The 20771-nt window shown below is 38.1% G+C and overlaps 1 protein-coding gene across 1 annotated transcript in view; it reads left to right on the top strand.

The window, feature by feature from the left end:
- Rab3gap1 (RAB3 GTPase activating protein catalytic subunit 1) overlaps positions 1-20771 on the top strand; it is a 79446-nt gene continuing 58675 nt past the window's right edge. The window contains exons 1-4 of the mRNA XM_042683434.1: positions 1-54; positions 153-208; positions 5624-5699; positions 16466-16598. Of these exons, the coding sequence (XP_042539368.1) occupies positions 37-54; positions 153-208; positions 5624-5699; positions 16466-16598 (283 nt within the window). The 5' untranslated portion in view covers positions 1-36. The remainder of the gene's footprint in view (positions 55-152; positions 209-5623; positions 5700-16465; positions 16599-20771) is intronic.

Below are 20771 nucleotides of genomic sequence, written 5' to 3' on the forward strand. Positions count from 1 at the left end.
CCGGCCGCCCCTGCGCCCAGCCCGGCGCTCCTCAAGATGGCGGCTGACAGTGAGGTTTGTGCTTCGCTCTTAACCTCTGCCTGTCGCTCCCTTCGGTCCTCCACGTCAGCGCTCCGGGGCTCAGTTTCTTTCTTTTCCCTCTTTTTCCGCAGCCCGAGTCGGAGGTGTTTGAGATCACGGACTTCACCACGGCGTCGGAGTGGGAGAGGTGAGTGGCGTCTTCGGTGCCGAGCACCCCGGGCCCGGCGTCGCCGCCCCCCCCCCCCCGCCCCCGTCACCCAAACAAACGCGGCCCACGTGACCCCGTGCGGCGGGGAAGCGCGGCCGCGGGGCCGCGGGGCCGGGTGGCCGGCCGCAGGCCTCGGCCGCGTCTCGCCACCCACCCAGCCGGCCCGCCCCCGGCGTCGGCCCAACGCTGGCCGCTGGGGCTTTGAGGAAAAGTTTCCTCGCGACTACTTTCCTTGTTCTCCCCCCCTCCCCCCCCCCCCGCACCCATGCCTTCCGGGACTCCCGTCGCCGTGCTCTTCCCACGGCCGTGTGACTCGCTCTGTGGGCGGCAGCGAACCTCGCAGCCGCTCCTTTCCGTCCCGGGGCCCGGAAGGCCCATTGCAGGAGGAGGCCTCGGGAGCGTAGGCTGGCCGCGCGTCGGCCACGCTCCCACCCTCTCCAGCCGCCCTTCCTGCACAACCACCTTCGTCCACGGGTTTGAAACGGACTAGGGCGGCCTGTGCCCTGTCTCCCCGTGCCCGTTCACCCTGCTGTGAGCAGCTGTCTTGGGCGCCACTGTCGTATCCCTGAGATCAGCTTGTAAGCCAAGTTGATGGAGGAGCGACGGATGGAGCAAAGTTTTCTGTTCCGCATCACTAACGTCGGTCTTCACTTTTGTCGGGCTAGAAGTCAATATTTACGTTGTTACAGTCTCCCTCGTCAGTAGATGGCATAGGAAAATAGAACAGGATCCTTCCTGGAATAATGGTTTAACCTGTGTACCACCCTCTCCCCCCCCCCCCCCCCAAAAAAAATCAGTAAGATAATAACTACACTGGCAAGGCTTCATTGAGAAGATTATCTGTATCTAGAGTTATGTTTTGGGGGGAGAAGCCCCCCCCCCCATTGATAATGTTTAAGAAAGTCGAGCATGTTAAGCCATTTGGTACTAACTATATATAGTAGTTTAGGATGATTTTGTAGACTATAAAATTGTTGGAGTTATTTTGAATGAAGGTAGGAAAGGAGCTGCTTTGAAAATGGGAAATGAAAGCTGACCTGTAGGTCTGCCTATAGTCCCATCTACTGTGGAGACTGAGGTGGGAAGATGATTTGAGCTGAGGAGACAAAAGAGCTGATTCATATTTCTCTCTGTCTCTGTCTCTCTCACACACAAATGAAGGGGGGAAAAAAGGGAAATGGTTGGCTAGACGTAAGAGACTGACATTAGAGACATGTGAGGATGAACTTTAGCTCCTCATGTGGAAGTAATTAATTAAATACAGTTACGAGGACTGTTACAAATTAGAAAACTGTCTTCTGCTTTTATGTTGTTTATTGAGCAAAACAAGTATTTTACAGTTCTTGAGGAAAATAGTAAGATTTACAAGGTTTTTAAACACAGGTTAATGTTTGAAAAGTCAAGATGTTGGGAGGGGGAAGGGGAGGGAAGGAGAAGGATTGGGATTGGGGGGGAGGGGGGAGGCTGGGAAGGGATGTGAAGGGTAAACCAAAGGAGGAGGCTGCAATGCTTGGTAAGAAATGTACGCATTATCCTGCCCATGTAATTGTAACCCCTCTGTACAGTATGTTCACAAATAAAACTAAATTAAAAAAAAAAAAGAAAAGTCAAGATGTTATTTACAGGTAAATTTATTGGGTAGATTAAGCAGAAGCCAATAACTAGTTATTTGTTCCTTGAAGTATTTACTGATGTCCATGTGTCATGTCTATGTGTCAGTGTGGGATACTGGGGATGTAGGGATGTGATAGTAAAAACAGACATAGTTCCTCTCATCTAGTAGAAAAGACTTTAAGGATGAAAATGTCACTCAGGGGTAAAAGTGACTAGTAAGCACAAGATTCCTAGTTCAAACCCTAATATTGCCAAAAAAAAAAAAAAAAAGACTTGAATCAAATAATACAAATTAGTCTATAATTTACAGTTTGACATGAGAGCTAGGAAAGGAAAGATGAACCTGTATAAAAGTTACTAACAAAAAAAACTAGAATAAGAAATTAATCCTTCAGCTGAGATCTGGAGAGCTCTTAAGTAGGAAGTTACTAAGTTTTCCAGTCAAATCTCAATTCTTGTAGGATAAAGCCTAAATATTCTTTTTTTTGTCAGTTGTGGAGCTTGAACTCTGGGCTTGGGCGCTGTCCCTCAGCTCTTTAGCTCAAGGCGAGCGCTCTACCACTTGAGCCACAGCTCTACCACTTGAGCCACAGCACCACTTCTGGTTTTCTGAGTGGTTTTATTGGAGATAAGAATGTCACAGAGTTTCCTGCCCTGTCTGGCTTTGAACTGTGATCCATAGATCTCAGCCTTCAGAGTAGCTAGGATTACAGGTGTGAGCCACTGATGCCTGGTTAAATATTCTTTTAGGCAGTTTATACAACAAGTATTTCAGTATTATAAGTATGAATTTATACAATAATTTTATGTTCTTTTTACTCTGAAAGCTATTTAATTTTTAATTATATTTTAAATTATTAAAAATAAAACCTGTAAACATACCTCTAGAACATAACTGCTCTTAATTTTTTCATGTATATCCTTCTAGTCGTGTGTGTTGTAAACTATTTGGATCAATACTTCTATAAATTTTTCATTTAGCATGTAAACAGCTCATTGTTTCTTAAAATGTTCTTCAAACCATATATATGTATGTGTGTGCATATATACATATAGATGTATAAATACATCTTTTTTTTTTTAGTACTGAACTTTCAATTCAGGACCTGTAACTTGCTAGTAAGGTTCTAAAACAGTTGAGCTATACTCCTCCCTTTTTTCTGCTCAGTTCAGTGATCCTCCTACCACAGCTGGATGACAAATGCACGCCATTACACCCAGCTTTTTTTTGTTGAGATGAAGTCTTGATAACTTTGCATCGATCTAACTTTTCACTGGATCTTCCTGACCTCCACCTCTCAAGTAGCTGGTATTTAAGCCATCAACCACTGCATACATGGCTCAAAACATGATTTGCATTGGTTGCTTATTATACCATTGAGTTGAAGATGTACCACTAACTTAGAACTCTTTGCTACAATTGAATATGAAATGACTTACAGTTTTTTATCTTTGCAAGCACAATATACACTTAATGCTTTTTTTTTTTGGGTCTGTCGTGGGGCCTGAACTCTGGGCCTTGGCTCTGTCCCTCAGCTCTTCAGCTCAAGGCTAGCACTCTACCACTTGAGCCACAGCACCACTTCTGGCTTTTTTCTTTTTGCTTATGTGATGCTGAGGAATCGAACCCAGGGCCTCAGGCATGCAAGGCAAGCACTCTACCACTGAGCCACCTTCCCAGCCCCACTTAATGCTTTTTAGTGCTTGGGATGAACCTTGGGTCTTGTTCTTACCAGGCAAGTCCTGTACCACAAGCAGATATATAGCTCTCTGCAGTATATATCTTATGCAAAATTTTTTTACTTCTGGATATATTTTACATTTTAATTCTTTTGTAAATATGCAAACATTTCTAGGGCACTTATTTTCAAACTAATAGTTGTCATTTTGACTAAACACCCCAAAAGGGAATTAATACCTGGATTAATACTGCGTTTTTCTCTCTTTTTTCCTTTCTCTTTCCCTCCCTCCCTTCTTCCTTCTCTCCCTTCCTTCCTCCCTTCCTTCTCTCCCTTCCTTCCTGCCTTCCTTCTTCCTTCCCTCCCTCCTTCCTTCCTTCTTTCCCTTCCTTTCTTCCCTCCCTCCCTCCAGCCCTCTCCCTCTCTCTCACTTTTTTTTCTTTCTTTGTGTATGTCAGTACTGGGCTTGAACTCAGGGCCTTGTGTTTTGTTTTTTTTGTGGTTGATTGTGGGGCTTGAACTCTGGACCTGGGGCTGTCCCTGAGCTTTTCAGCTCAAGGCAAGCACTCTACCACTTGAGCCACAGTGCCACTTCAGTTTTCTGGAGGTTAATTGGAGATAAGAGTCTCAAGGACTTTCCTGTCTGGGCTGACTTGAACCCTGATCCTCAGATCTCAGCCTCCTGAGTAGCTAGGATTACAGGCATGAGCCACTGGTGTCCGGCTTCCTTGTACTTTTTTTAACTCACATTTGAACAAACCTGCAGTCCAGCATTTTTGCTGGTTAATTGAAGACAGAATCTCATAAACTTTTTTGCCTGGGCTAGCTTTGAAATGAGATCCTCAGATCTCTGTCTCTTGAGTAGCTAGGATTATAGATATGAGACACTTGTTCCAGGTTGTATGTTTTTGTGTGTGTCCTGGTTTTGGGGCTTGAACTCAGGGTCTATGCACTGTCCCTGAGTCTTTTTGCCCAAGACTAGTGTTCTACAGCTTGAGCCATAGCTCCAATTCCAGCTTTTTTGGTGGTTAATTGGAGATAATGAATCTCAGACTTTCCTACTGTCTTTGAACCATGTCAATCTTCTGAGTAGTTAGGACTACAGGCATGAGCCACCAGCACCTGGCTTAAATACATAGTTTTTAGATGTCTGCTACTTCATATAGATGACAAATCTACTTGGATTCTCTTGTTAGCTGTCCCTTATAATTTGTTTTATTTAATAAACCAAATTCCCAAACAATGTTTTCTTCTTTTGGGAGAAAGAAGGGAAAGTCAGATAATTCTTAAATATATTTAAAGGGATAGTTGAATTAAATAGGTCTGCTAATTTGCATGTAGAGGAGAGATTTATCATTTGCATAATTATCTTACTAATTTAATCTGTAAGTTTTGACTTCTGTTGAAAATTTATATTTTAATAAGAGACCCATAATTTGTATAGGAGGTAGAATGCCTTTATTGGGAAATAGTAGATTTAAATGAATTAAAACTTAAGAATTCTTGAGCTAAATGGGATTATTTATACTTTTATTCCTTTTCTACTTTTATTCTAGTGAGGAGGAAAAGTAATAATAATAAATTAGGCTAACAATAATATTGTTCTGAGTTTTCTTTAATCAGAATGTTAAAATATACTTTTAAAAAGTTCTTTTTTAGCCAGATACCGGTGGCTCACACCTGTAATCCTAGCTACTCAGGAGGCTGAGATCTGAGGATCACGGTTCAAAGCCAGCCCGGGCAGGAAAGTCTGTGAGACTCTTATCTCCAATTAACCACTAGAAAACCGGAAGTGGCATTGTAGCTTAAGAGGTAGAGTGCTCGCCTTGAGCTGAAGAGCTGAGGGACAACAGTGCCCAGGCCCAGAGTTCAAGCCCCACAATCGACAAAAAAAAAAAAAAAAAAGTTCTTTTTTAAGGGAAAAATGGGTTAAGCAAGAGAAAGCATGTCCAAAAAGAAATGTACTCTTATGTAACTGTAACCCTTCTATATATCATCTTTATAATATATAAAAAAACTGTTTTTGAAGTAATCTTATCATGATAGTAATTGCATAATGTACAGTTACATAATTAGAAAAAATTTTCCCCTCCTTTCCTAGGTTTATTTCAAAAGTTGAAGAAGTCCTGAATGACTGGAAACTGATTGGAAACTCTGTGGGAAGGCCACTTGAAAAGGTCAGATCTATTTATTAGTGTCTCTAAATTGGTATTTATTTTGAAACTTACATGTTTAATCCTTTTCCTGCACTTGCCACATTTGAATTAAATGTTTAGAAGTTATGCATATAGGCTCTGAGTTCAAGCTCAGACCTAGCACCAAAAAAAAAAAAGTTACATATAGTATATAAACACCAAGTAGCATCTGGAAGAATTTGGATTTGAATTTATAGCAAATGCTATGTGAAAGACTTTTGCAGAATCTTTAAAAAATATATGTTGGGGCTGCTGGCTCAGTAGTAGAGTGCTTACCTTGCATGCATGTGGCCCTGGGTTCAATTACTCAGTACCACATAAGCAGAAAAAGCTGGAAGTGGCGCTGTGGCTCAAATGGTAGAGCACAAGCCTTGAGCTGAAGATCTGAGGGATAGCACCCAGGCCCAGATTTCAGGTCCCATGACTGATCTGGAAAAAAAAAAGTCATTTTTGTGCCAGTTTTCTTTTTATTTGATACTTTTCTTTCACCTTATTTCTTGGAGTGTGAAATGTCTTTTTTCAAGTTTTTTCATCAGGAAAATTGGGCTTTTTATTTCTTGGGTAGAATATTTTGTTTAATAAGGAAAAACCTTGGTGTTAAAACTCACAACCTGCAATTCATAGCTCTCATGCTTTATAACTAGGAGTAACCTTTTTTTAGCATATGAATGTTTTGAGGATTTTATGTAAGAATGAAAAAAGCAGTGTTAAAATTGAGGTGAGGGGCTGGGAAGGTGGCTCAGTGGTAGAGTGCTTGCCTTGCATGCATGAGACCTTGGGTTCGATTCCTCAGCACCACATAAGCAAAAAGAAAAAAAAATCCAGAAGTGGTGCTATGGCTCAAGTGGTAGAGCGCTAGCCTTGAGCTGAAGAGCTGAGGGACAGTGCCCAGGCCTAGAGTTCAGGCCTCACGACCGGACTCAAAAAAAAAAAAAAATTGAGGTGAAACTCAAATTCTAAATTCAAGGTTATGATTTTTTACTATAAACCACACTACAAATGTATTAGAAGCAGATATTCTGAGAACAAATCCTAATTTTCTCAGTTCACTAAGGATATTAACAATTTAATACCGTGTACTGTCTTAGTTTGTTAAATTCGTATAAAGTAAAAGTCATTTTGTTATTGTAATCTCTTATTTAATAATAATTTAATAATATAATTGGTATTGTAAGCCCTTTAAGAACTCAATTTTCAATATTTACCAAGGTTTTCTAGCATTATGGTGGTCACAGAATTTGAATCTATGAATCTGTTATCTATAGAATAAAAGCAACACTAGAAAGTATACATCATTTTAAGATTTGTTGGAATATAGAGTAAATTGATATTCTGTGTCAAAATATTTTTTTGTGTTGATTTTTCATTAAAGAGAAAATGCGAAGTTCTCAACAGATCATTCTATTGTACTTACTGCAAACACATAACACAATTGATGTCTTCTAAGATTAAAGGCAAAATAAGCTAGATATTACCTGGAAGAGGAAAAGACTAAAAAAAACTTTTTTCATTGTCATTATAAAAGTGATGTACCAAGGGTTACAGTTACATAAGACTGGTAAAGAGTACATTTCTTTTTGGAAAGTGTCATCCTTGGAAAAAAGATTGGTATTACCGAAAGAGAAGAGAGAGAGAGAGAGAGAGAGAGAGAGAGAGAGAGAGAGAGAGAGAGAGAGAGAGAGTGTGTGTGTGTGTGTGTGTGTGTGTGTGTACACATGCACATATACATATGTATGTTTATTTGATAGTAAAACAATAAGTTTATTGGAAGAGAAAGTACAGACTTCATAGAAGGGAGCTCTAGAGAAGGGAGTCCATTAAATTTCCCCCGCGGAAGCAGCTTTTATGTTTTATTAATTCTCCTCCCCAGGACATGATTGGTCAGTGTCCCTTATTGGCCTCTGCCATTGGGCATGTCTACTCCAGGTTTTTTAAATTGTTCTTGCTTTCCTTTCTTGTTTGTTTTTGTTCTTTTCTTTTTAGATAAGATCGGAGAGCCTGGGTAGCTTCTGAGATACTCCTGCTTCAGCCCCAAGTGCTGATCAATAGGTTCTTTTTTGCTGTTGTTGTTGGTCATGGGTCTTGAACTCAGGGCCTAGGTGCTATCCTTGAGCTTTTTTGCTCAAGGCTAGAGTTCTACTACAGTGCCACTTCCAGTTTCCTGGTGATTAATTGGAGACAAGTCTCATGGATTTTCCTGCACAGGCTGGCTTTGTACCACAATCCTCAGATCTCATCCTCCTGAGTAGTTAGGATTATAATTTGTGAGCATCAGCATCCATCTTGATAGATATGACTCTTTTGCTGTCTTTTTCTTTTTGGTGAGGATAATAAAAGATGTAACTCAGTTGACCCAGTAATGTTCGTAACAATGGTTATGGTAGTTTGTAGATTCATTTATTCATATACATGACACATAGCTTGTTTGTTGTCAGTAAATTTTTGTTGAATGTCTCTCAAAAATATATGATTAATCCCTTGAATTAGAGAAAATAAATATAAACAGATTATATATTCAGCTGATTGTATGTTTTGTTAAAATGTGACATTTTTAAAACCTTATACAAAGGGCAGACATTTTTCCTAGATAGTTTAATACATTTTTATTTTTCTACATTTAGTTTCATCAGCAACTATGAAACAGGTTCTTTTTTTCTCTTTCGATTAGTCATTTTCTCCTTGGAATTAAATTTAGTAATTTGATGCTTTTTTCTAATTAGTTTTTTTTTCTAAATTTATATATATTGTAATTGGTTTGTTTTATGGATGAGTCTTTTTCTGAAAAGTAGTAAACATGAGAAATTCAGTTGTATTTTTCCACAAGGAATAAATCTTTAAAATCAGATATATGGATAGTTCATATATATTAAATTTTCCTCCCGACTTCTGACTCAAGTTACAAAAGACTTCTTCCTTTCAGCTATTCCCTTTTTTTCATTTATTTGTTTTATACATTTGTCATTTGTTCATTGGTAGAGTGCCTAGAGAGCACTAGAAACTTCTTCCTCACTTGCTGCTTATCAAAATAGTTTTCCACTTCCATTCCCCACTTTCAGGTTGTTAGGTTTTCTTTCCTTTGTTCCATGGTCATTGTTTTTTCTTTTTATTTTCCTTTGGAGTGCTGGAAATTGAACCAAGGAAATTCAGTATGCTAGGAAAATACTGAGTTGTGTTACTAGCTCTTTCTCCATGGCCATTTTGTCCATGCTCCTTCTCTTTGTTCTTCCAGAAAGGTAGATATAAACTAGTGATATGGAGATGTTCAGGCAGTTAATCCGAATCAGATCCTTCAACTCATTTGTTTATGAAAATTATATTTTTGGAGTGCTAGTGGTTCACACTTGTTATAGTATTCATCAAGTAGAAATTGGGTGAATCACAGTCAAGGCCCTACAGTCAAGGCCCAATGGGGCCTTGAGACTCTGTGTCAACAGAAAAAAGCTGTATATGTTGGCACTTACCTGTCTCATCTGTCATTCTACTTAAGGGAAGATTTCTGTTAAGGGCTAGTCTCAGCAAGACCATATCAAGAAAAAGGGCTGGAGATGTTACAATATATCTACCTACCATGATGCCCTGAGTTCAAACCCCAGTACTACCAAAACCAAAATTGTATTAGAAGCTGGATTTATCATATTGTAAAAATTATATTTCATCCAGGTTAAAGGATTCATAACTCCTTATAGCTAGAAGGGCTTTAAGCATCCTATATAAATGAAGTTCTTAGTCCATAGACTTTGTCTCATTAAACTGTATGTGTGGTTAATTTTGAATAAGACTATAATTTCCTTGGGAGGGGGGTCTGCAGCATTCATTATATCCTTAAAAGGAGCCTCTGAAAACGGTTATTTTTGAATTACTATAGTTTATAGAAGAACACATTCTGATTTGATAGAAATTGTAGGTTTATGTAGAAACCATAGCTTGCTATCACATCTTGGCCTGAGATTGATTGATTGATTGATTTGAGATGGTCTTACTGGCTAGCCCAGGTTGAAATTGAACTCTCCATTCTCTTGCTTCAGATTCTTCTAGTGCTAGGATTAAAGATGTATACCATCATGCCTGGTAGACAAATAATTTTGTCTTTGATGCCTCTGTACTTTTTTTTTTTTTTTTTTTGGTTCTGAATCTTGAACTCAGAGACTGGGCTCTGTCTCTGAGCTTTCTTGCCCAAGGCTAGCACTCTACTACTTTGAGCCTCAGTGCTGCTTCCAGTTTTCTGGTAGTTAATTGGAGATAAGAGTCTCACATAATTTCCTGCCTGGGAACAGCATTCCTAGATCTCAGCCTCCTGAGTCATTAGTATTACAGGTGTGAGCCACCAGTGCCCAGCTTGTACTTTTTTTTTTTTAAAAAAGCATTTTCTGGAAGTGGCTCTGTGGCTCAAGTCGTAGAGGGCTTGCCTTGAACTGAAGAGCACAGGGGCAGCACCCAGGCCCAGAGTTCAAGCCCCACAACCAACAAAAAACAAAAAGAATGCATTTTCTGTGTTTTTAAAACACATATTCTGCCCATAGAGCTTCAGGATTTGCTAGCCCTTAAAACTGTTTTGTTATGTTTTGTTTTTTGCCAGTCCTGGGGCTTGAACTGAGGGCCTGGGTGCTGTCCATGAGCTTCTTTTGCTCAAGGCTAGCACTCTACCACTTGAGCCACAGCACCATTTCTGGCTTTTTCTGTTTATATGGTATTGAGGAATGGAACCCAAGGCTTCATGCATGTTAGGCAAGCTCTACCACTATGCCACATTCCCAGCCTAGCCCTTAAATGTTTAATGCTCCAAAATTACTTCTTTTCTTGCTCCTGGTTTGTACTTTTACCCTCCTGTCCCAAGAGTTGGCATAGGTTTGTTTTTGTTTTTTGTTTTTGTCAGTTGTGGTCTTGAACTCAGGGCCTGGGTGCCTTCTCTGAGCTCTTTTGCTCAAGGCTCTTGCTCTACCATGTTGAACCACAGCTCCACTTCCACATTTTTAGTGGTTAATTGGAGATAAGAATCTCTCATGGACTTTTCTGCTGGGGCTGGCTTGGAACCATGATCCTCAGCTCTCAACCTCCTGAGCAGGTAGGATTACAGGCTTGAGCTACCAGTGCACAGCTTCCATCAAGGATTTTAGTCCAAGTGCATATACCTGCAGTAATTATAAATATTCTTAAAAACAGACTATCCAGATTAATTCCCCTGCACTTAAAGACAGGAACTAATATCTACTTAGTGCCTAGTAAGCACAGACAGTTTATATGTAAGAGTGTGCCTGGGCTGGCTTTGAACCATGATCCTCAATTCCCAGCCTTCTGAGTAGCTAAAATTTACAGGTGTGAATCACTGGTGCCCAGCTGGCATGGTTTTTACTGTGGAAAAATACTACACTTGCATTTTAGGTGGACAATCCATTAGTCTTAAATATATTGGCATTATGCAACTGTGATAACCATCCATGTCCACTTTTTCATCATCCCAAACTAAAATGCTACTTATTCAAGAAAAACAAGCTCATATTAGAAGAATCGTACAATAGTTGTCCTTTTTTAACTAGTTTGTTTCACTAAGCATAATATCTCCAAGGTTTGCTTACTCTGTATCATATGTATTTTACAGCAGAATTTCAGTCCCTTTAAAGGTTGAGTAATTTTCTGTTGTATGTATGTCACACTTTAAAAACCTATTAATTCTTCCCTTGATAAACTTTTGGCTTGCTTCCACTTTTGACTGTTGTGAATAATGTACTATGAACATATACATATATGTTCCTTCAAGAACATATATGTTCTTTCAATTCTTTACAGCATGTACTACTAGTGGAATTGCTGGATCATATAGTAATTATATGTTTCATTATTTTGAGGAGCTCTTGTATTGTTTTCTACTGCAGCTGAGCCATTCTATATTCTCACTAGCAATGCACAGGGGTTCCAATATACATCCTCAACACACTTGTCAGTTTTGGGTGTTGTATTTTGAATAATAGTGATCTTAATGGGTTTGGAGTGGTATCTCACTGTGGTTTTGATTCATGTTCTGTGTCCCAGTGTAGTCTCACAAGGTAGGTACTGTTATTTAAAGATAGAAATTGAGACACATTGAAAAAGCTAATGTACCCCAAATCAGTGAGAACTGTTCATCACCTAAGAGTTGTAGCTTCAGATATAGCTTTTCTTTTATGATCACTGTTGTAAATTACCTTCTAACTTTTTGCTTATGCCACTCTACTTTCACCTTTCCTTTCTGATTTTTCCCTTCTCCTATTTTGTGCAGGGGAATTCTCTAAACATTGTCGTATTATACATGCTTTTATGTAAGACTTCAGTGGCAAGCTGGGCACCGGTGGTGGTGACTCACACCTGTAACCATAACTATTTAGGAGGCTAAGATATGGGCATCATGGTTCAAAGACAGCACAGGCAGGAAAGTCAGTGAGACTCTCTAAGTAACCACCAAAAAAGCTGGAAGTGGGGCTGTGGCTCAAGTGGTAGAGTACTAGACTTGAGAGGTGGAAGCAAAAAACAAGACTGGTGGCTGTCTTGAGTGTTAAGCCTAGATTCCTATGACTGATATTCCTTCCTGTCATGATCGGTTTTCTGTTTTACCTACCTTTTCTTCTCCACTTCCTTATAGGGAACTTAAGCTAAATAGGGCTGTTTGTTCCCTAACAAACGAGTATTACCCCAAAGACTTGTCTCTTCTTCCTTACTAATTTTATACAGAAAAGACACACTGAAATCCACTTTTCGGTAGCAGTCATCCATTTCTGACTTAGCTAGCATTTATCCAGTCATCTTAAATTTGACCTACTGATGGTTATTACTTATATCCATCATATATAAATTCTGTATAGGGATCTATACCTTAGCTTCTACTGGAAGAAAACAGAGCCCAAGTGGATCAGGTTCTAGCATTACCAGTTAGAGATGTGGTAACCTTGACCAACTTTTTCAAACTCCTAACTTTTTCCCATCTGTAAAATGGGATTCATATATCATAGTGTTAAGAGACTTTAAACTTATCATACACACTCTTACATATAAATTGTCTGGGCTTACTAGGCACTAAGTAGGTATTAGTTCCTGTCTTTAAGTGCAGAAGAATTAATCTGTATAGTCTGTTTTAAGAATATTTATAATGACTTCAGGTATATGTGTTTTGGATTAAAATCCTTATGGAAGCGAGGTGCTGGTGCCTCAAGCCTGTAATCCTACCTACTCACAAGGCTGAAGTCTGAGGCTCATGGTTCAAAGCCAGCTGGGCAGGAAAATCTATGAGACTTAGCTCCAATTGACTACCACAAAAATGGGAAATAGGCCAGGCGCCGGTGGCTCACGCCTGTAATCCTAGCTACTCAGGAGGCTGAGATCTGAGGATCTTGGTTCAAAGCCAGCCTCGGCAGGAAAGACTGAGCCTCTTATCTCCAATAAGCCGGAAACCGGAAGTGGCTCTGTAGCTCAAATGCTTTGAGCTGAAGAGCTGAGGGACAGCGCCCAAGCCCAGAGTTCAAGCCCCATGACCAACAACAACAACAACAAAAAGGGACGTTGCACTGTGGCTCAAAGTAGTAGGGTGTTAGCCTTGAGCAAAAGAGTCAGGGATAGTGCCCAAGCCTCAAGTTAAAGCCTCAAAACTGACCAAAAAAAAATCCTTGATGAGTAAATATATATGTAGATATACACACCACTAATACATAGATGAAGTTAAATATAAAATGAGGTTATGTGAATAGAATCATAGTACTGTAGGTGGTATTTTGTGACTGGTTTCTTCCACTTAAAGGTTTGTCCGTGCTGTAGTGTTATCAGTACATCATTCTTTTTTTATTGCTGAATAGTATTCTATTGTATGGATAAAAGTCATTGATTTATCCATTTGTCCATTATGGAAATTTGGGTTCCTACCTTTTGGTCACTATGAATAATACTGCTATTGACATTTATATATAACTTTTTTTTACTATCAAAGTTAAATGTTGGGGTCAGTTCCTATTATTAGGGGGTACAACTATGTCTTGTGTGCAAAACAGTTAGATAAGGCCTCTGTTAGGCATAGATCATAGTAAGGGAATGGAAGAGTGAGCCCAGAAGACCCTGACAGCAAAGCCATCACTCTAGGAAAGTTCCAGTGCTATGCAACCCATAAGGCATCATCTCTCAGCTGACAATGAGACTTGAGGTGGTGTGGAATGAAACAAAGAGTCCAATCTATTTTCTACTATTATGGATGTTTTATGTAATATTTTAATATTCCATTAATTTGAATGCAGATGTTATGTTTTTCCTAATTTATATGTTTTCTCACTTTTTTTTTTGTACTGGTACTGGAGCTTGAACTCAGGCCCTTAGCTTTTTCACTCAAAGGTGGCACTCTACCACTTGAGCCACAGCTCTACTTCTGACTTTTTGCTGGTTAATTGGAGTCTCATAGACATTTCCTGTCTAGACTAGCTTCAAACTGTGATTCTCAGATCTCAGCCTTATGAATGTTAGGATTATAGGCTTGAACCACTAGCACCCAGTTTATGTGTTCATTTTTATTATCTGCATATGGTCCTCACATCTTGGTGAATTACCAGATTAATTTTGTTGAGTTAGAGTTGCATATCTAGATATATCTAAATATATACCATGTTGGAATTTGGTGTCAAATGATTTGATGTCAAATGATACCACTAAGAAGGGATGTTAAAATGTTATTTTTCAGTTCAGCTAATTTTGAAAAGTGTTTTGGAGACAAAACTTGAGTGCATTCTTTATTGAGCATAACCAAATTCTTGTTAAGATCATTATTGGTAAGGTTGGCAGTATTAGTATTAGTACTAGAATCTTGGATTGGGTTCAGCTTTATTACAAATTTAGAACATGGAATTGGCTCACAAGTTTCTGGACTTGTATCATGGTTTTAGTCCTTAACTGCTATACATTGATCATTCTGACTAGTAGTTGTTATATGTATCATTTCATTACTTATTACAACTTGAGACTTTTGGTCTAGGCTTTGTATGTTATAATTTAGCATAGATTAACTCATCAAAGAAAAGTATACATACAAAAATCATTATTTTGGAGGCTGGGAGCATGGTTTGACTGGTAGAACACAAGACTAGCAAGTATAAGACTCTGAGTTCATAGTATTATCAAAAAACAAAGACAACTTTCCCCCAACTTTTAATGTACATCATACATAGCAGTTCTAATAACAAAAGATTAATAGTTGGTATATTTGTTTAGTCAAATCCTTAGAATGTTTAAAATATATTTTAATTCAAAATTATAAATATTTTTTTAAACAACAAATGTAAAGCACTCAGACATGGCTATAAAAATATTGTTTAAGGCTCAGTAACTCATAGAATGGTTGCTTCTGTATTTTCCAGCTAGTTTTGGATGGACTGTGCTTGGCACAGTATTTCCTGATTCAGAGTGGTGATGTGTTGTAAATGACTGTTTACTTCTCCATTGGAAAGGACAGCTATGAGAGATTAGAAGCCCTGTGTGAATTTTTTTTTAACCTTTAGTGGTCATATAAGTAAGATTTTTGTTTTTGTTTTTGTTGTCAGTCCTGGGTCTTGGACTCAGGGCCTGGGCACTGTCCCTGAACTTCTTTGCTCAAGGCTAGCACTCTATCACTTGATCTACAGTGCCACTTCTGGCTTTCTGTTTATGTGTGACTGAGATATCGAACCTAAGGCTTCATGCATGCTAGGCAAGCACTCTACCACTAAGCCACATTCCTAGCCTTCCTTCCATTCTGGAAGTTTCTTTTCCAATAAGAAGATTTAAATACTGAAGCTTAAGTTTGAAGCAATCTATTAAACAAATAAGTGCAACAAAAATGGATTCAGAATGCTTCTTTATGAAGCGGTTTCTTGTGTTGAATAATGCTGTGTATTAGGTTTGAAATTTTTATTATAAAAATTTATTTTGATGCTATTTGTACCATTTATAAATTTTAATCAAGAAGAGCACTCACTGGTGGCTCACACCTCTAATCCTAGCCACTCAGGCTGAGATCTGAAGATCATGGTTCAAAGCTAGCCTCATCAGTAAAGCCCATGATACTCTTATCTCCAATAAACCACCAAAAAGCTAGAAGTGGAGCTCAGGTGGTATCCTTGAACAACAAAATCTCAATGATAGCACCCAGGCCCCAAGTTCATGCCCGAGGTCCAGCACATACACACAAAATAATAATTTTCAATTAAAAATAGATTAGTTACTCATGCTTGTAATCCTAGCTACTTAGGAGGCTAAGATGAATATGTTTGAAGCCAGGCTCACACCAAGGAGTTTTTTAAGACCCTGTCTCTAGTTATTCAGCAAAATGCTGGACTAAACGTATGGCTCAAGTGGTAGAGAGCTAGATATGATAAAGCAAGTCCAGTGTGAATACAAGGTCCTGAGTTGAAGGCCCAATACTGGCACAAAATAAAATACAAAGTAGCTAATAGAATTCTTTTGTTGGTAGAAAAGTTTTTGTTGCATGTGAAGAGGCATGGGATTTATTCTGTATCCATGATTTTCAATATAGGCTCATAAGAAAATTATTTGAATATTATAATTTTTGTAAGTCACTCTAGTTAATATTCTAGGAGGCTTTTTATTTTCAAGAGTCACTGTGATAAACCTTTTTTTTTTTACTTTCACTGTGTAGGAGATAGCTATAGATGAAATGTAAATTAATAGGAAAAGGGAAAATATCACTGTGATTAATAAACAAATATTTTAAGGTGGATTCTTTTTTTCCTCCATTATATAAAATACAGGGTATATTTACTTCTGGCACTTGGGAAGAGAAAACAGATGAAATTTCCTTTGCTGACTTCAAGTTCTCAGTCACTCATCATTATCTTGTACAAGAGTCCACCGATAAAGAAGGAAAAGATGAAGTATTAGAGGGTAAGGCTTGAGCTGAAAAATCTTGACTGTTAAGTGTGGTTAATTTAGTTCTTATAACTCAGTAGTAACCTCACAGAGTGTTTTATAATATGTAAAATTGAAGTAAAGTTTGAAATAATACTTGCAAATGAAATACAAGAAGAATTATATTGCTGTTCATCTTAAATTTAGTCCAATCAGCACATATTTAATACCCAGAGTGCATTAGATATTCTACTAAGCTTTGTATAATCTAAATTTAAATAAAATGTGCATCCCAGTATGAAAGGCAAGATCCTTAACAATTTACAGTAGGTAGAAAGTGATAAATGATGTCCCAAGGACAGATAAAGTTCTACTGGAGTTAAGAGGAGAAGAGGTAACTTTTAATCAAGAATTATAGAAGTTTTAAGGAAATTTGGTCTATTGAATACACCATATATATTTCAGATACACTCGAAATTTTGTACTTAAGACCAAGTGGATTAAAATTATGATTTTTTTCTACCCAGATGTCATTGGCTCACTCCTGTAATCCTCCCTACTTGGGAGGTTGAGATGGGAAGGATTGAGGTTTGAAGCCATTCCAGACATACACATTCATTAGACCCCCATCTCAACCAATAGCTAGGCACAGGGATACATTCCAGTTGCCTGGGTGGCTATGATCAGAATTGTAGTTCAAAGCGGGCTTGAGTATTAAAAACATGAGACTCTATCTCACTGGAGGAAAATGGACATGAAAGTATAAAATAGGAAGATCATGGTTCAGGTACAGGCTCAATAAAAGGCAAGACCTTATTTTGAAAATAAGCAGTGGGGGCTCGGTGGTAGAGTGCTTGTCTTGCATGCATGAGGCCCTGGGTTGGATTCCTCAGCACCATATAAGCAGAAAATGCTGGAAATGGCTCTGTGGCTCAAGTGGTAGAGTGCTAGCCTTGAGCTGAAGAGCTGAGGGATAGTGTCCAGGCCCAGAGTTCAGGCCCCATGACCAACAAAAAAAAAAGAAAAGAAAAGAAAAGAAGCAGTGTAGCTAGGTGATTCACACCTGTAATTCTCGATATTCGGGAGGATAAGATCTGAGAATCACAGTTCAAAGCCAGCTGAGACAGGATCATCCATGAGACTCTTTTCTCCAATAACCTCTAAAAGCTGAAAGTCGAGCTGTGGCCCAACTGGTAGTGTTAGCCCTGAGCAAAAAACCCTCAAGGACAGTGCCTAGTCCCTGAGTTCAATCCCAGAACCAGAATTAAAAAAAAAAAGAAAAACTGTAAAAATGTGTTAGAGGTGTGGCTCAGTGTAGATTACCTATCTAAGCAAGTAGAAGGCCCTGAATTCAAAGCTAGAGTAATGCCAACAAAAAATTTTTTAATGATTTTTCTACTTGCTAGTTACTTGGCCTTTCTAAAATCAAATCAATTCATTTGTAAAGTGAAGTGGTACTGTTGAGAGGATTAATGTGAAGAAAGAGTAATACAAATGGTGTGGATTTGACCAAAGTACATTATATGCATAATATGTATATTATATGCATAATAGGAATATCACAATGAAACCTTTTTTGCAGTTACACTAATAAAGAGTAATGAAAACATTTAAAGGATATTGATTAATGAAGTATTATTAATGAGATACTGTTTTTAAGTCCTTATTACCTGAAACATGCTAGGTACTTAGTAACTGGGGCTTTTAATTACTACTAGGTCAAATAAACTGTCCTGAGATACACTAGTGTATAACAGTATGTGGTTAAATAACTTGAATTTCAAAACTGCCAGTCAAATATAGTATTCCCTCTTTGTCCAGAAGAGTATTTTCTAAGACCCTGTCTCTACCCCCTGCCTAGTAGATACATGAGGACACTGATAGTACCTACACCTCTCTGTGTTTTCTGTTGTTTAATTTACAAATTAGTTGTGGTAAGAAATTGATAACAATAACTAATAAAATAGAATAAATGCAGCAATATACTACAGTAAAACTACTTAAAACTAACTATTGTTGCTGATCTGGGTAGCGGTAGTATATTGGGAGACAGAGGAAGGGAGATTTCAAGTTCCTGGTCAGCTTGAGGTATATAGCAAGACTTTGTAGATAGATAGATAGATAGATAGATAGATAGATAGATAGATAGACAGACAGAACAAAACATATGAAACCTTATGAATTGTATATTTCTGGAATTTTCAATGTAATATTTTAGACTACCTTTTATAGTAATGCATAGAAAGCAAAATCATTTAAGATGGATACTGTACTCTTGGGGAAAGCAGTTTAACATTTATCAACATAAACCTGAAATATATGCCTTTGTGTGCAAGTAGCATCATATTAGCTTTAACTATTACATATATTCCCATAAACAAAAGTTACTTAATACTTGAATCTGAGTCATACTAAGACTAATATTGAATATATATACATATAGGATAACTATATAGCAAAATACAAATATTCAGGTAGAGTAAAAAAAGGAAAAATGTGTATAGTTGGTAGATCTGAAGGTAGCTCAGGGATATGTAGGTTCAACATTCTGCTGATAAATGAAGGAAACTAGCTGGGCACCAGTGTCTCACGCCTGTAATCCTAGCTACTCAGGAGACTGAGTCTTAAGGATTGTGGTTCAAAGCCAGCCCAGGCATGAAAGTTCGTGAGACTTATTTCCAATAAACCACTAGAAAACCGGAAGTGGCACCTGTGGCTCAATCGGTAGAGTGCTCGCCTTAAGCTGAAGAGCACAGGGACAGCACCCAAGCCCAGAGTTCAAGTCCCACGACGGACCAAAAAAGCAAAATAAATAAATAAATGAAGGATGGAAACTGTTCAAGATAGAGAAATATTTTATTTATTGGAGCAAAGCTCATAAAGGAAAAGCTGTTATAATGAGGTGGCTTTAAATCAGTGTTTCTGATATAGATGAAGAGAATTGTAGTATAAGAGAAGATAAAAATGAATTTAAGATAGTTGCTGATGGCTCACACCTATAATCTTAATTGCTCAGGAGACTGATCTGAGGATTGCGATTCACAGCAGTCCCAGGCAGATAAACCTTAGAGACTCCTATCACCAATTAATTAGCAAAAAAAACAAATCTGGAGGTATAGTTCAAATGGTAGAGTGGTAGTTATGGGCAAAAAAGCCAAAAGCTTGAGATCCTGAGTTTAAGACCTAGTACTAAAATGTGCTTGTGTGCATATAGATGCACACACACACATGTGCTGTGCATGTGCCCACACAGGGGTAAGGATTGTTACTTATGTGTATATGTATATGTACTGGACAGTTTTCTTTCTGGTTGTAATTAAAGCTGTAGCTAATGGTAAAAACTACAAGCAAACTATAAGCTCAGCTAATTTAGAGATACATACTTAAAACTATTATGAGCAGTCAGAAGATCTTTTTATTATCTTGGAGTTGTGTATTGTTTTTAGTTAAATGGAGTGGCAAGTCATTAATGCTTTCCATTCTCTTAGTGAATTACCACAATATAAATTTGCCAAGCAATTATAGTTACCCAACAGCTGGAAATCTTTTATAATGAGACATTACTCTTTGTGATCTGAACTTAATGTAATTATGAGTATAAATAACAATGTTAGTATCTTATTTTTTAATTAGGTTTTTATTTAGCATACGTGGGAGTCTTGTGATAATTCCATGGATGCATATAGTGTACTTTGTTAGTATCTTATTATAGATTGCAGATTAGGTGCTTCAAAGTACATGAGTTAGAAATAGGAAACTGGGTAGAGGTTTTATAAAAATATTTAAGATGACCATAGTTACAGAAAAGAATACCTAAAGGAAGTGATAATAGACTTAACAGATACCTAAGTAAAATTTTGAATAAAAATAGAGAAGTATGAAAGGAAGAACAAAATAAGCATAGAATTGGTATACACTCTTTTTGTGTGTGCCAATTCTGGGCCTAGGAACTGTCCTGAAGCTCCTTTTGCTCAAGCTAGCACTTTATCACTTGAGTTACAGCACCACTTCTGGCTTTTTCTGTGATTAATTGGAGATGAGAGTCTCACAGGGACTTTCCTGCTTGGGCTGGCTTTCAGCCATGATCCTCAGATCTCTGCTTCCTGAGTGGCTAGATTACAGGCATGAGCCATTGACACCTGGCAGTATATGCTTTTTTTTTTTTTTTTTAATAGTTTTGTCTGAAGTGGTCAAGAGGAGGATATAAAG

This window comes from Dipodomys spectabilis, unplaced genomic scaffold (assembly GCF_019054845.1).
Source record: "Dipodomys spectabilis isolate Male_0828 unplaced genomic scaffold, ASM1905484v1 ptg000081l, whole genome shotgun sequence".
Lineage (NCBI taxonomy): Eukaryota > Metazoa > Chordata > Mammalia > Rodentia > Heteromyidae > Dipodomys > Dipodomys spectabilis.